Source organism: Protopterus annectens, chromosome 3.part0 (genome assembly GCF_019279795.1).
Source record: "Protopterus annectens isolate FY-2018-M chromosome 3.part0, PAN1.0, whole genome shotgun sequence".
In the NCBI taxonomy this organism is placed as follows: domain Eukaryota; kingdom Metazoa; phylum Chordata; order Ceratodontiformes; family Protopteridae; genus Protopterus; species Protopterus annectens.
Window position 1 is genome coordinate 35,877,567 of NC_056731.1, and position 16,549 is coordinate 35,894,115.

At 36.5% G+C, this 16,549-nt stretch overlaps 1 protein-coding gene across 1 annotated transcript in view; it reads left to right on the plus strand.

The window, feature by feature from the left end:
• The first annotated feature begins 7,365 nt into the window (after positions 1 to 7,365).
• Positions 7,366 to 16,549, plus strand: part of LOC122796245 (LIM zinc-binding domain-containing Nebulette) — a 1,139,045-nt gene continuing 1,129,861 nt past the window's right edge. The window contains exons 1-2 of the mRNA XM_044064566.1: positions 7,366 to 7,750; positions 9,014 to 9,108. Coding sequence (XP_043920501.1) covers positions 7,682 to 7,750; positions 9,014 to 9,108 — 164 coding nt within the window. The 5' untranslated portion in view covers positions 7,366 to 7,681. The remainder of the gene's footprint in view (positions 7,751 to 9,013; positions 9,109 to 16,549) is intronic.

Genomic DNA, 16,549 nt, shown 5'->3' on the forward strand with positions numbered 1-16,549 from the left:
TTAAATATTGCTTGTATAATCTTGGAAAGTTGCTAGAATAAAATGCTGTGTTACCACCATACATTTTACCGCCAAGGTCCCTGTGCAAAACAGTCAGAGCAACATAACACTACGCCAAATCAGCTGCTTTGTAAAAGAGATGAAGACTGAAACTTAAATGGCTATCATATAGTGAATTCAGTTCTCACCATAGCTGTCAACCTCTTAGTACAAAACACCTGGACAAACCCAGGAATGAGGGAATACAGCCCTCAAACATATTCAGTGAATTCAGTTCTTGCTATAGCTGTCAACCTTAGCACAAAAAACCTGGACAAAGCCAATAATGGGGGAATACAGTCCCAAAAATAGGGACAAATTTCAAATATTCATCTTATAAACTTAGAAAATTGCTAGAATAAAAGGTTGTGTTACGGTTGTGTTACTATGTATTTTCTGAAGAACATGAAGTCTGAAATTCAAATACCTGTCAATTTTACTGCTGACAGAACAAAAACAATTTTCAGCAAAGACCCAGGGAGAAATACTGCAGACACGTCTTTGTAAAATGACAGGGCACCAGAGCAAATCCACACAAACACAGGGAGGAGATGCAGACTCCACACAGAAGGCACCCCAGCCAAGAATCAAACCAGAAAACCTATAGCTGTGAGGCAACAATACTACCACTGCCCCTTCAAATATACAATGAATTAAACCTTCAGAAACCAGAAGTCTGAAATTCAAATGCCTGTCAATTTTATTTAACATTTGTTAATCAGGACAGTCTGACTTGGAACAAAAAAAACATGTTCAGCAGAGGCCCAGGAAGAAATAATGCAGACATGTCTTTGTAACATGGGAGGACACAAAAGCAAACCAACACAAACACAGGGAGAAGATACAGACCCCACAAAGAAGGCAACCCAGCCAAGAATCAAACCTGAGAACCTGCAGCTGTGAGGCAACAATGCTACCATTGCACTATCAAATATCAAACATTGCAGCATTTACAAACCACAGATATTATGAGGAACAGATCAGATCAAATATGAGGCAAAAATGTGCAATTTTTTTTTACAAATGGTGGTGGGTAGGGAATTCAGGTCTTTAACACCTTCATACAAGGTACAGGGTTCAAGCCTGAGGTATTCTCTACCACACACACACACGTAGTAGCAAACCACAAAAACTAAATATACTGCCCTGGGTGCCAAACCGTCATTATGAGAGTCCAATCAAGACAAAATGAAGTGTAGAAGAATAAAAATATTTCAATGCATTGGCTGCATGACAGCGTAATATCTAGATGGAAACAAAAAAGGTTGTGAGGCATGAAAAAATAAATTACTTTTTTAAATACATTAATGGAATGCCAGTCAAAATCAAGTATAAGAAAAACAAGCAGCACTCAACTCAAACCACTTCTTGCACTGCAGTTCTAATTATAATTTATATTCAGCTTTATTAAAGTAACAAGTAACATGCTGAAAGTAGAAATCTCTGATGCCCCCACTTGTAAAAATGTTCCTTATCCAAAAAAAGACCTGCTGCCTGATATCTACTTGTTTCATGGGGAAAACATGATCAAAGTAAAAAATGAAAAGCAAACAAGAAATAAGCTCAAGATACATTGCTTAAAAGGATTACTGTACAGGTTATGGACCACGCGATTGGCATTCGGTTTACTGGTAAAGCCTGCAGAGATGACTGGAAGTCTCCAAGTGTAATGAGACTCTTAAAATAATGTAATTCTGTCCTTTATTACAAATACTGGCATATGCATTTCAATACCCAAGACTTATACATTATCTAGTTAAGTATTCTCTACATGGCAACAAAAAGGCTTTCAATGTTGGCAATTCTTTAACAGTATGCTTATTAAAGCTTACTTGCATCTTGCAATCTCAGCCAAGCTTACCTGATGGTCATTAAAGTATTGCTACTTAAACACAGAGCAACAGACACTTTGAGTAATAAGCATAAATCAACAGTACAAAAAATATGACAGAAACCAGACCATTCTGTAAAAATCAAGGACAGATGAAAAGCCACTCTAGTACTTGTGTCTACCTTGGATGGGTGGGATTCTCTGCACATTTACATGAACTACAATACTTACTTTAATTCTGCACCTTCCACTCTGTTCTTCTTCTCTAACTTCTTTTCTTTCTTCTTCTTTCTTCTTCTGTTCTTCTTCCTTCAGGCTAGGCTAGCACAGGCTGCACAGCACAGCTGAAAAAATCCGCCCAAATAAAAAAAAAATTAAAATCCAATGCCAATTGCCAAATAATAAAATTGGACACCACAAGTCAAGCCCACAACTCAACTGACTATTCTCGCTCTTTTCCCAGCACATAAAGCCTGGGAAGAGAGCGACAACCAATCAGCAGCCTTTAGCCCAGCAAGCACGTCATGACATGCCTGCGGACATCGCAGTCTGAGCCCCTTCCAATTCTATGCAGTTTGGAACCGCATAGACTTTTGGGCATCACAATGATGCCTTCATTACACCACCGGGCTGCAATGAAAACAAACAAAAAAAAAAATCTGTTTAAAACCGCCGTAGCCCGAGGAGGTTAAGTGTGCATGTGCGTACTTCTGAGTCGCGGACTCAAATTTTTAAATTAAACAGCTGCAAAGGTATTTTTTTTTTTTTTTACATTTCTTCTTTTTAGCTGAGGGGGCTGCAGTCCGGCAGTCCGATGCCACGAGCCGCCCCTGTAATGTACCCATATATGGTCCAACCTCTGATCCAATTGCCCCATTCATTTCAATAGCCTGTTTAGCAACATCTTTGCGTGCACTCTGTTAGTTAAAAATACAGGAAGCTTATCACCTTTTGTACAGAAACATCATGGTTTTTGGAAGGCTGTGCTTGCATGATAAACATAGTTGTTATCCATAAAGAAGTAAGTAATGAAAATCATCATTACATTCAGCTGCCAGGGACATCATTTGATTTAGTCAAGGCTTTGATATAGATTGTCCTAACGGTATTACTTGAAAATTTGCTTGCTTTCCAGTCAACCTTACGTTATCAAATGAAACTCAAAAGAGACTTAAATCAGTATGTGTTTAACATTGCTGTGAGGATTCAGTCTCCTAACACATTTTGGTAACCCAGATATGTCGATGACTGTATGGTAGTCATGAAATTCTATACTTCTTTAACAATTAAGTATCCAAAAGGTTTATCTCCAAATATAGCAAAACGTTTATTTTCCAACTACGGCTAACAGTGGTGGCATTGCAGGCCATACTGCTTGGTTGCATGAAGGCCCTTTTTGACTATTGTCTTGTATGAATGGGCCTGAGGTAGTAATGAAATTGCCCATTTCAGTCTATTCCAAAATGCTTTGGGCAAAAGTATTACCTCTTATAAATTAATTTGTCCAAAAACATTCATTCATTATCTGTGTGGAGAATGATTGCTAGATAATTCAATATGAATTCTTAAAGCAACAACACATGGATACTACAGCTGTAACACTATGGAATTCTAATGTTCAAACAAATATTTCACATTTATACCTTATAAATTAGCACTGTCTACTCAATCTATAAATCCTCATTCCCCAAAACTGAATGAAAGCAGTTTGAATTATCTGTGCCCTATATCATACCAGATCAAGCCAGCTAAATCTACATCTTTGACCTCTATTTTTCCTAAATAACTAAATGGTAAGAATAAAGACTAGTTTAATTTGTCAACAAAAAGCTGTTGCTTACTTTGGCAAGTACCATCTCACCAGTGACTTAAGGCTACTGACCCCTAGTGGCACAATGGGGTCAAAATTCTATGATTTTCAGTAGTGCCCCTTCAAAAGCAGCACTGATAACAAATAAAAGTGTCTGACATCAAAGTAGCCTATTTTTAAGAGCGGCAACATTTATGAAATTCTCATTACTTAGAAACGGATGGATGTCAGTTTGTATTAGTACAAAGATGTGGTTTGCTATTAGGCCCCCCTCCTCACCCAACTTGTTACTATCTTGCAAATACCTTCTTACTTTAAGGGATTTGAACTACACTAATACTAAATGGTCCAGGAGCTCATCTGATAATAAACATGGTTAAAGTCCTCTTACTGTCTATAATAAGAATAATCTTGAATAGATAGCGTTTAATACAACAAAGAGTTCAACACCTCTAGATACACTGCATACTAATCAAAGTAACGCTATCACTATAGCACTTATTCTGTCACATTGGGATGCTCTGAACAGAAAGCAATGTTCTTAAAATTTTGAATGATAACCTTATAGTACAGTCAACAGCCTGAGATTATAGGATATGAGCTTGCACTTTAATACATGGTTATCTAAATGATATTAGTGTGCTAGATTGAGTGGTAAACAATATGGGGATTGCTAAACCTTGCTGAACGGAAAAATTTTGAGCTCATTTGATGAACATTTTTTTTTCATTAGGTAAAAAAATTCAGATTTAAATATAGCAAACAAAATAGAGTAACAGGATCACTAGAATATGGGATAAATTGTAATAACAAGTACAATAGACTAAGTAATATAAGACTATGTTTTGACAAAATCCAAAAACATTTTGGGAAACTTGTTAAAGAAAAATCAGCATTGAACTTGACTTTAAATTGACATCAGAAATAACTTTATATTAATATCAGGCAACTTAACCAATGATATAAGCAAAATATTGAAGTTTATGTTTTATACAACACTGTTAGACAGTTTAACCAAATACTTAATTCTCTCTTTCTTTGTTCTAACATTTAAGGTTACCCTATTAACAACAGAAAGTAGTCTTAATACTGTGTTTGGTTATATAATTAAAATGTTTTTTCACACTAAAGCTACCACATACCTGGATCTGAACTGAGTTAAAGGATTTTTGTTAAATGTGCTCTCTGTGCATGCGTATGCTTTGAATTCCTTGTCTCTGTAAAACCTATCTTGTAGATTTCCTCCTGAGTAATTGTCATGAACATTGATTATACTTATACATAAAACAGCTACTTTTGATGTAGCAAAAGTTTTACAAGTGTTACTGTAAGATGAATATGCCCTGATAACAGCTATTAACGGACATTCAGATCTTTTTTGCAACAGATAATTTGGATCGGCATCGTTTTATAAAGGGGAATAATGACTTACCACCCTGATTCAAGTTCATGCTACAATACGTTCAGCTACATTCAGTGGTCTAATATTGAATATAATTTTGACTAATGTTTTAATACTTTACATTATTCCATTCATTATTGAATAATCAATGTTTTACTATATTTAATATCAATAAACAAGTCAACATAAGGTTTATGAAGAATGCTATCTTGCTCGATTACCTTTTTAGTTGTTGCAGTATTCTGGCTATGCATTGTTACATTTATAGATGCATATGCATTTTGATGCATCAGCGATAGAATTTCATTATGTGATGTTATGTTATTGTATGCTTTTAATGGTATAATATTTACATATAACTGTAAGGAGACTATCAAGCATTAGTTGTGCACTCCCATATTCTATTTCAGTCTCAAATAAAGACTTGGGTACTATCAATATTAATAATATCAATATTGGCCACAGCATAGTCCATGTTAAAAATGTATGATATTATTCATAGAAGATTATGAATTCTTTGGAGCCGTAAAGAACAGAATGAATGTAGCCATCACAGCTGAACGGCTTGAATATTTATAGTGCATTCAGAAATTCAGTAGTAAGAGTGTAAGTGTGAAATCTAACTGATATTTGAACATACAGGTTTTTCTTGTATTCAGCTGGGTATATAGATCTGAAATGAGTCAGGTGGCATAATATCCTTTATGCCAATTAATGAAATTCATTTTGAACAGTATTCCCTTAATTATAGAATTAAAGTCCAACAATATGAAATGGAACATTATTACTTAAACTAATGAGTAATATTATCAAATTAAAGAATGATATTTCTACTCTGAGATTACAAAGAGTTTGAAACAGATTTTCCACTGAATTTTGAAATTGTTCTTTTTAACATTTGAATATGAATTTAGGATCATTTATGGAGAATAGAAATGCATTTATGACATACTTGAACACAAGATCCTTTGTATCTTATTTTGACTCTTGTGGACTGTTAGCTACTTACCTACTTCAGGACATAAGACTGTTAAGTTTGATAAACATGAGCACTGATAGCACTGATTCTTCAGTTAAAATGGCAGCTACCTTAGTTACACTGTTGTATTATAATGAGTTGCAAATGCTAACCTTTAGCAATATGCGATGCAGTTTGCATAGTGTCCATATATTGTTTCATTACTATGTTGCTAGTATCTTTTGTGTTTAAAATGGACTCTTACTGCTCACATGAACATATTATTTGTTTACTTTGTTTTCTGCATATTCAGCTGTTAAATGACAACACCGATGAGTGCTACATGACAATAAACCATACATCATCTTCAGGGCATGCCCTACTTTCTGCAGGCATTTATTTGTAGGAGAAATTGGAAGGCAAGGAGAAGATGCAGGTAGGCTTCCATATATTCAATTGCTGTGGTTCACAAATATGCAGTCAGCACAGGCTAGGTCTTTGGAGGCAGGGTCCAGCTTCAGGTTTGTCTGATTTGGCTTGATCTAAATCGACACTTTATGCAAAAGTCAACCCAAGACACTTATAATCATAATAAACATTTTGTAAAGCCACAATAGTTAACTTAATGACTGAACCTCAGGTTTGCTGTAGTAATGTAAGAGGCAATTTTTATGACTTGAATCAAACCAAGTTCAATTCTGGCTTCACTACTGTTTGCCCACCTGTACGTTACATTATGACAGTCTATCTATAAAATGCAAAACAATTTAAATCCTGAGAACCACTGATAATATGGGGCTAATGTAAACAAAGGGCATAGTAATACAAATACATTGTATACATGCCCCTTCTAACGGAAATAAAAACTTGGCTAAGGTCAGCAGTTTTTTTCAAGATATTGTTAATTTAAAGTCAGGTATAAGGGTTTTAAATTAGATTTAAATTAATCCAATACAGCGTCGTTTTGATTAGATATTTTATACAGCCATAATCTGCAATAAGCATGGTTTGTCAGACATTTTTCATTAATTAACATTTTTAGGGATTGATGTTTCCTTTTTAACTCCTTCTCAGACCTGGTAACATTGTATCTGAGAGAATTTTTAGGGACTGATAGCTCCTTTTTAACTCCTTAGATCTGGTAACCTCGTGTCTAAGAGAATCAACCAAACATTTAACTTACTGGCGAAGCATGTGAGGGACTTTTGGATGAACCGTCGTCATCACATCATGTACATGACGACTAGTCCTCCTGTAAATCTACTCGGCTGTCATCTTTAGCTTGTATTATATTTATACACCTTTGCCTCGACTTGATGTTAGAATACTCACTACATATGCACGGCTCCCTCAGCCGGTGCACTTACGTGCTCGTTCTCGTCAACTTTTGCATTGCAGCCTTTTTCTAGGCGTAAAGCAAAAATCCAGGGAGTTGAGTCACCCACAGCATTTTTCCTGATTTTATCACAGCTGAGTGTTGTTGAACACCATCGCAGCGACTGTCAACATCATCTTCATCAGAAGGTGCAAACACTAACCTTTGCAGCTTTCTATGCAGTGTGACAGCATCTGAGTGAGCTGCAGAGTCGCACTCGGTGCACACCTTTAACTGGAAATATTGCACTTGGTTTAAAGGAGAAGATGAACCCATCGTGCGCCCGCTGTGGCAAAGTCGTCTATCCCACTGAAAAAGTCAACTGCTTGGATAAGGTAATAGAATGAGCTTATGCGTTTGTCAAGGAACTGTTTCAAATTCTGCAGCTGTTTCTGATTCATTGTCTTAGGTGGTCTTAAAAACTACTTCCGAAGTATTCCTAGAGTAAGATTTAGATACCGAAGAATAACTTTTAACCAGCTAATAGAAATAATGCACCTGTCAGGCGTGATTGGTGACTAACTTGACCCATGTCAGTGTATAGCTACTGGAAAATGGTTGTTGAGTACGAATCGCTCTGGTGCTGCATTACATTAATATTTTTGCAGGTATGATGAAGATGGAAAGAGAAATTCTAGCTTTACAACGTAGGTGCGTAGGAGGCAAGAGATTGTTAAAGCTTAGATTTTTATATTTTTGAATGTTAGCATCTGACGCATTCCTACTCCCTGCAAAAATGAAAGGGCTTTCTGTAGACTAATGCGTAAATATCTCAAGTGCTCTCTTTGGGTATCCTGCCTGTCATTTGCTTGAGGGGTGAAGCGCGTGTAATATGTTTTTTATAATATACCAGCTACATTTTTATACTGTTGTCACACTTCATGTTTTTTACATTGTAGAATGAGTGTTAGCTTTACTATGAAAGAATTGCTCCAAATGGGGTTTCCCTCGGGAGTGAGAATTTGAAGCATTGTATCATTGCTGGGTTGATGGAAACATGCTGTCAGTAAGCATTCCTTTCAAACCTGACACTCAGCCGTAGGACCCACACTACCATAGTAAGAACGAACAGCTTTACGTGGGGATTCATTTGGTCCTACGTCCAAGTTCTAGAAGCATCTCTAGTTCAAAAGTTCTGATGATTAAGTCATATCATGCGTCATTTTTGGAGTTGGGAGGACCAACCGCGCGCGCAGGTAATCATATTGTACGAAGCCATGTAAATAAAAATGCATGGTTAAGTAATAGTTATGGCCATGGATACCTGGTTTAGAAAGGGATGACATTTACTGACTTAACAGACACAGCAAAGCCTATGCTATTATTTTACAAGTAAAAGTTTACTCTCCTTGGCACCAGAGAAGTGACAATGTTGTCTTTATATTCTTGAATACTCCCACTTGTTGTTCTTAGTATCATTTCATGCTGTATTATGTTACAAATATCTCTTGACAATGTACGTTATATTGCTGTATGCACAAACTGTAACTGGTTAGGCGTGCTTACAGAAAAACAGTTATTTGCTGGAAAATGATACTGAATTAAAGTCTACACGAGGTAAATATGCTCACCTTAATCATATCTTTCTTGTTAAACAGTACTGGCACAAAGGATGTTTTCACTGCGAGGTTTGCAAGATGACACTGAACATGAACAATTACAAGGGATACGAGAAAAAGCCCTACTGTAATGCGTAAGTTACAATAGATGTACATAAAAATAAGAAACAGAAACAAATGCAGGTGTGATGGTGATATCATATGTTTAAATGCCTTCCATTTGTCTGGGTTAACTCTTGTCAGGGATTTCTTTTTGTAACACTTCTGTGCAAACCTGCTTATGTCAAGGTTTTACAGTTCAAACTGGTTACAAGGCAGCACCCAATTTTTGAATGAGCTACTACATATACATATATTTATTGAAACTTTAATGTTATGAAATGTTGTAGGACCAACAGTCAACAGCTTAACTTTTTCCTAATTTTCCCTCTTCCAAGCTAAAAACACTTCTGTATGTAAGCTCTGTAAATGAAAGACTCTGTGTGTATTTATCTTCACTGTATGTATGGGAAAGTTGTAGCGCAGTGCCATAAGAATGTATATGCTTTGTGATGAAAAGGTAGTCATAAATAAAACGTAGTAAGGCATATTTATTTATTTTCCTTTTAACCAGGTGAATAAACTGATCCTAAACACTGAGCTATTATATGTCATAACCCATGCCAAATGGCAACAGTAAACATACAGCAGTATATAAATAAATAAAGAATAAATTATAGAAATACAAAGTGTGAACAGGATACATACATAGTTACTGGCACAGTATTTCTTTTACCCTACCCGAGTATAAGTTGCTTGATGAATGTGAAAAATAAAAAGTATACTCACTGAGAAATAAAGCGAAAAGAAAAATGATGACTACCGTGATGATGATAATGGCAGCAATGATGGTGGTGATGAAGGTGATGATGGAGATGATGATGATTATCCCCAGTATACCCTTAGTAAAGAAACTGTTTACAGATTTTCAAAATTATTTTGTAATTTTTATAATGAGGATACTGTGTAGTAAATTAACCCTAGCCACCACTGGCAACCACTTAGTTTTCTGAAAGGTGACAGAGTGCTGCTGATGACAATGGTCCAGATGTATACATTTTAGAATCTTATTCTCTGCAGTTTGTATCATAGCTGCATCATATTTATGTCTTGGTAGCAAAATGTTGATTGCAATTGTCCATCAAGTGTCTAAGGATAAAGGATGAAATTGTCTGCATGATATTTTCAATTGGTTAATTACTGATCTGCTGTTCTTTGTGTTTTTCAAGGTCAGTATTTGGACCAGCATAATTTCCACATACTTTTGAGTGATGGCACAAGATATAGGAGTATTATCTAGACCTTTAATTAGTAATAATGAGGTATTCATTAGCTCTAGTTTTGTATGTGCATGAAACAGCATAACAGCTGATTTGTAAGTATTAATCATTAGTCTGTTTTTACATTTCCAGTTTCAAATAGTTTCAAACAGCAGATAAATCATTATGAAGCTCTGAGCTGATTAGGATCTTTGTAGGCTTTTAACAGCACTAAATCGGGATGGCATGTCATTAATAAAAAGTGAAAATGAATTTGGTCAACTACAGATCTGTGTGGTACCTTTTGAGAAATTGCCAGTCCCTTTGCTGTTATCACATATGTGAACTCAGTTCTGTAACACAGGTAGTTGTCAAACCATTGCAATATTTCAGGAGCAAAACCAATGTGCTCTAGCTTGTTCATGAGTTAGTTATGATCAGTATTTTTTCAAAAACATATTTGATGCCTACATATTGCTGCTGTCAGTTCACTCTTTCCTACAGTTGATCAGTTTGCATAAGTTAGTGATGGTATTGTAATTGGGTCTAAAGCCATGTTGCCTCTCACTAAGTGTATTGAATTTTGTAATGTAATCCAACCTTTGATTATATGCCAGTTTCTCAAGGCCTTTCACCAGTGGATGAACATTTGCTATGGACCTATAATCATTAACCACGATGGGGTGAGATACTTTAGGGAGGGGGTATTATAAAATAATTTTTAACATTTGGTTTGACAATTTTAGTAGTAAGGGTGAGATTAAAAATGTGAATAAGTAGTTTTTTCTGGACCAAACTGGATGATGTATAGAAGTCTAGAATGAAGGCAGTGAAAGCATGGATTACAGCTCTATTAAAAATGCTTAGCAAGATCTAGTTGATTTTCTGGTGATAGTTTGTAAATAAAATGAATGATGGTATAGATGTTGATGCAGGGGGAGTGATAGTGTGGAAAGAACTGTATGAAATACCGTATTTAAAAGTGTATGTGAAGGAAGAAATGTGATTTCTAAGATCATTTAAGTTGCTCAGTATGCATGAATTTTACTGTGCACTTTGGGAAATAGCTTATCTGTGCCAATTTGCTTATTAGTTTGCCAGAATAGTTAGGGATTACTACATTGCTGCTCCTGACTATGCCTAATGAAAGCTGTCTTTGCAGCATCAGTAGCAAATGCAATTCTTGTATCAGTATTTAGTTTAAGAAGTATAATAAAGTTTGATTGGAAGGATTGCTTCTGTTGAGTTCATGTGTAAGTCACAATAACCTTTTCCTGATTTTTCATCTTTGCCTAAGAAGGAAACACATTTTTTGTGAATTGGCAGAAAATGAAAAAATATTGCTATAGCTACTGTGGGATTATGAGCACCAGGTTGAGGACCTGCCCATCTGCTATGATGCAGTCAACAATGAATCATGTGTACCATCATGAATATTCCTGGGAAGAATGGTTTGAAAGAATGGTTTTGCTGCTGTTAGTGTTCATGTAGTAAAAACTGGGCAGTGGATTAGTGGGGGAGGGGGGCTAGGAGCATTGCTTGAAGCTTTTCAGAAATATTTGTTATAAGTCTGTCAATAATCAAACTTTCACATGTGCTTTTGGTAGATATGATTTTATTTTTTTTCTGGGCTACATTGTTTAGTTGGAAGAATCTACTGATATTGGACTTATGTGGGCCATACCAGTTAATAATTAGGCCACCAAATGTAATGACCTTGTTATTCTCTGGGTATGATAGTATTATTTTTAGTGTGCCTGATTGAGTTGTGGCATAGAGGGAAGAGGGATGTTTATACTTTCAAGTAATATTTTTGTATGTCAGGGGTACTAAAATTTGCATGTTTCCAGTTAGGATTATCATATTTTAGTGTATTGCTTTTAGCAATGGGAGATGGGTTAAGGTTTGCATTTTTATGAGTTAATGTAGAACACCTTTCCTACTCTACAGCCAGATCTATGAAGTATCTGTATATTGGTGGTAGTGTTGATCTGTAAAGACCTTTATTCAACTCTTCTATTTTAACCACAATTCAGTAATTGCTAGTATTGTAATGCTGCTTGTTATCTAAGACACTAGTACTGATCATTTGTTAGTAGTATTAATGTTCATACAGGTCATTGAAAGAACGTTTGACCAAGGATGGTAATAGTTTGAATTACTGGCTTTTATTTAAGCAGTGACTGGTGGGCCTGGCTTAGCTGTTATCTTTTAAATTGTAAGATTGAAGGTATAATGAGTCAAACTGGTATTTTTGTCTGCATCAGAGGCTGTATATTGGATCTGCTGTATGCAGTAACATGACAACAATATGAAGGCTGCTGCTGTTTAGAACTGGGGTGTAGCAGTGGAATTTCTGCCACTAGATAGGCATTTGAACACAGCAAGAACATTTAACTGTAAAGTTATTGGGCTGCTGGTAATGGGAAGCATTTTGGGGTAAATACTAGCTTAATGTAGTTACTGTATTAATCAGGAATAAAGTAGTAAAAAGTATGAAGTAGAAATTATTTTAAAAACTGAAAGGTGAATAGTAAGAAATGTAATAAATATAGCAGTGCAGGAGGAGAAAGGCAGATAAGGAGCTAGAAGACCAAGGATGAAGTGTTGTGAGATCAGGAAGTGATGTTTATCTGTATGAATGGTCAGAAAGTAGAAATAAAATTATGTATGTGGGTGGGATGGGGGTAGGGTAGAGTAGGGTAATGAAGAACTACCTCTCACCTTACAGAGCTTGGGCTAGTCTGAGAAGGCTTTTCAGTTGCAAAAAAACTCCACAGATCTATGGATGCCTATGGTGGGGCACAGCAAAACATTATCAAAGAGAGTGGATGTTTATCAAATAGGAAATAGCTTTTGCTTGTATTTAAAAGTAGATGTCATGAACCTGGTATGGGGTACCATGGCGATAAATATAAGCCTATAACTTGGGAAGCTTTTGCTTCCAAAGTACATGGAAATTATTGAGCCTTATCAGTGTCTGTCAGGGTTTGGATAAACAGTAAAGAAGAAGTCAAATATGGAGAGCTATTGCAGTAAAATGGAGAGGTCAGTAATAGTATCAGAATGAATCTAAACAACATTTAAAGGCAGGTTTCAGGCCAGAGACACCTAAAGCCAAACTACTACACTGATGATGGGGAGGGGACTGGATTAAAACTGAACACAAGAAGAAGTGAGAAGTCCCTTTCATAGAACCTGTAATATACAGGAAAGGACAGTGCATTTTATTTTAATGCATTTTATTCTTTTAGATAACTCCTGCAAATGGTTATAGTTAGCTGGTTGATCTTTTGTCTTGAATTACTTGGTATACTTTAAAAAATGGGGGGAGGAAGAAGGCTTGAAAGTGCAAAAGTGGGTGAGTAATAAGTATTTAGCAATAGACACGAACTCTAAAGATATATTTTATAAAAAAGTGATCACTTAAAAGTGTGAAAAACTGAATGAAGGAGTCTGCAGTCTGAGCATTTGCCTCACATATGAAATATATGTGTGCATTTTATGTGAGGGTCCAAATATGAAAATTAATTTTTTTCTTGCCATAGCGTACTGATCATTGCCAGATATACTACTTGCCTGTAAACATTAAAATGGTGTCCAAGGTTTCGTTTTAAGTTTTCTGTTCTGTTGGAGTTTTAAGAGGTCTTGTCTAGGATCAGTTAAAAAAGTTAGCAAATAATTCCTTTGCAAACAGTGAATGACATCAGATAATTAGTGGGAGGAGCTGAGAAACACCATTGCTCTTTTAGTTAGAAACATCTGTATTTAGCTGAAGTGTTTGTTTGGCCTGCATGCTGTACTCTGCCTGAATATTGCTGATCTCTGGCAGCATTGTTTCCCCTACCACCCACTCAGTTGTTGTTGTGTTCTTAAACATGGTGACTTTCGAATTGCCCAGTCTTATACGCTCATAGGTAGGTACTAGGCTATTGTCCCTAGGGCCTATATAAGCCTAGCCAAAAAGGTACCCTGGCTTTTGCCACCCAAGAAAATTATTTTCCTGTGCCACTGTCAAGCAGAGCCACAGAAGTAATCCCTGGGGTGAATTTCCTATTTCCATCCAATCATCAAGATTTTTCTTGAAGAGTGCTAATGAGGAGCTTTGTTTGATATAGATATGTAGCTTGTTCCAGAGTATGGGAAGTCTCTGGGACAGGAATCTATCCCTCCATGTTCTGTTTATTGTGGTGGAAGGTTTAGGTCCCTAAAGCGTATAGCTCAGAGGGATTGGGATTTCTTTAAGTGGAGCATGTCCAACAGCTCTGGGTTTGACATAGCTTTGTATGTTAGGCAGAGATCTTCTCTGAGTAGGCGATATGCGACGGAGTAAAGCTGGAGATGTTTGAGATGGTCTTACTACAAATTTGATTTTGGACACTCCTTCCAGTCCCATCTCATCAGCTCATTCTACTGAGTAGAGAGCGATCATTTAGGAAGGCCCGCCCCCATAGTTTCTCAACCTTGAATTATCTTCTGTTTCCTGCCTTCCCACTTAACCTAAAAAAATTACAATTCATTCAGCTGCTTTTACTGTATTTGTGTTTCTTCCTACTTTATTACTTTATTTTGTTTTCGATGTTTGTTCTTAAAAGTGTTACATTGCATTTATTCTGCTGCATTTTATTACTCATTGTTAGTAGCCTGATTAAATTGTAACTGTTATTCTAAGTCTTTTGGTTTAAACACTTGTGCTATGGGCCAGTTGTTTTACATTAAGAAGGTTTGTGGTCTATACTGTTGTGTAGGAGAGCTAGCTTACATTCTTCTAAGTTGGGAATTGCTAGTTGAAGGCTTAGTGTGGCTGTTATTCTAAAAGTATATTTGTTCTAGTTTAATCACTTGGGCTTCAGGACAGTTATTCTACCTTAAGAAGGTTGGTGGTCCACACTCTTGTAGGAGGAAAGGGTAGCTTAAGCCCTTCTGAGCTGGGAATTGCTGGTTGAAGGATTATTGTGCCTGCTTTTTTGACTATTTTTTTCTGAAATTGGTACACTTTATTTGCTGTAGCATAGACTAGATTCAGATCTGCTGAATCTAGCTGTGTTTGTATAACTTGAGCACTAAACCAGGACACCTTTTGTTGGAGAGGGTTTCCCTGCACCCTAGTGGCATGAGTGTACAATTAGAATTTGTCTGATTGAAGGCTGCTGGAAGAGGGCTCAGTTTTGAGCTTTTTTATTGGTCAGTTGGTTAATTTGTAAAATCAGTTTGCTCTCATTTGCTAAATATGCAAATCCAAGCCATCTGCTGATCTCTTCAAAATGTAAGTAGAATTTTTCACTGCATATTGCACTTTTGAACTGCATTTTTACCAAATCAATGCTTTTTGAACTGGGTTTTTTTGCTCTGAAATTGTTGCACTTTACTGTAGCATAGACTAGATTCAGACCTGCTGGATCTAGTTCATTTTGTATAACATGAGCACTAAACCAGGCCCTGTTTTGTTGGCAAGAGTTCTGTACACCCTAGTGGCAAGAATGTGCAGTTAGAACTCATCTAATTGAAGGCTGCTAGAACAGAACTCTGTTTTGAACTTTTTTATTGGTTAATGTGTTTAGATCAGTTTGCATTTATTTGCTATATAGCACTGCATTTGTGCATCACAAACTGGCGCGCAGCAGTGGGGATTGTTGGTGGTTATAAACGCAAACACTTTTACTTGCAAATTTTCCCTTAGTTCTCTTCTGGTACTCTATTGGTGAGTTCTTATGATTGCTCTTCACTGACAGGAGATACATTTAGGGAAGTTCCAGAGGTACTAATACAGCTCCTACCCGCTAGCATTTTGTATTTTTTGTCCACTTCTCCTGTCCTTTACTTTATCTGTTCCTTCCTGTCCTCTCCCTGATTTTTGACCACATCAACTTACCTAGCATTATGGATAGACAATTTCCCACAGTTTCTCCAGCCCGGTCAACATGGACATCCTGAGGGAATGTAGCAATTCCCTCTTGTACACTGACAACCCACTTCTTCTAGTCCACACAAATTCATTATGTGAGAGCTGCATCTATATGAAGAACCTAGAATCCAGGCTCTCTCACTCACCAGTCAGTCACCTGATACTAAGCAGGTTGTCAGCATGCATACCTTACCTCCTGCACATACAAAACCAAAAATACATAAACCTACATGTGTGAAGGTCCTTGTGAGAAGCTTACTTAAACATTAAAGACCCCCCCCCAAACACAAACACAACCATGCTTCACATAATACATCTTCTGCAGAACATAGTATACATAATATATCACACACCAGTGTCTCACCAGTCAAA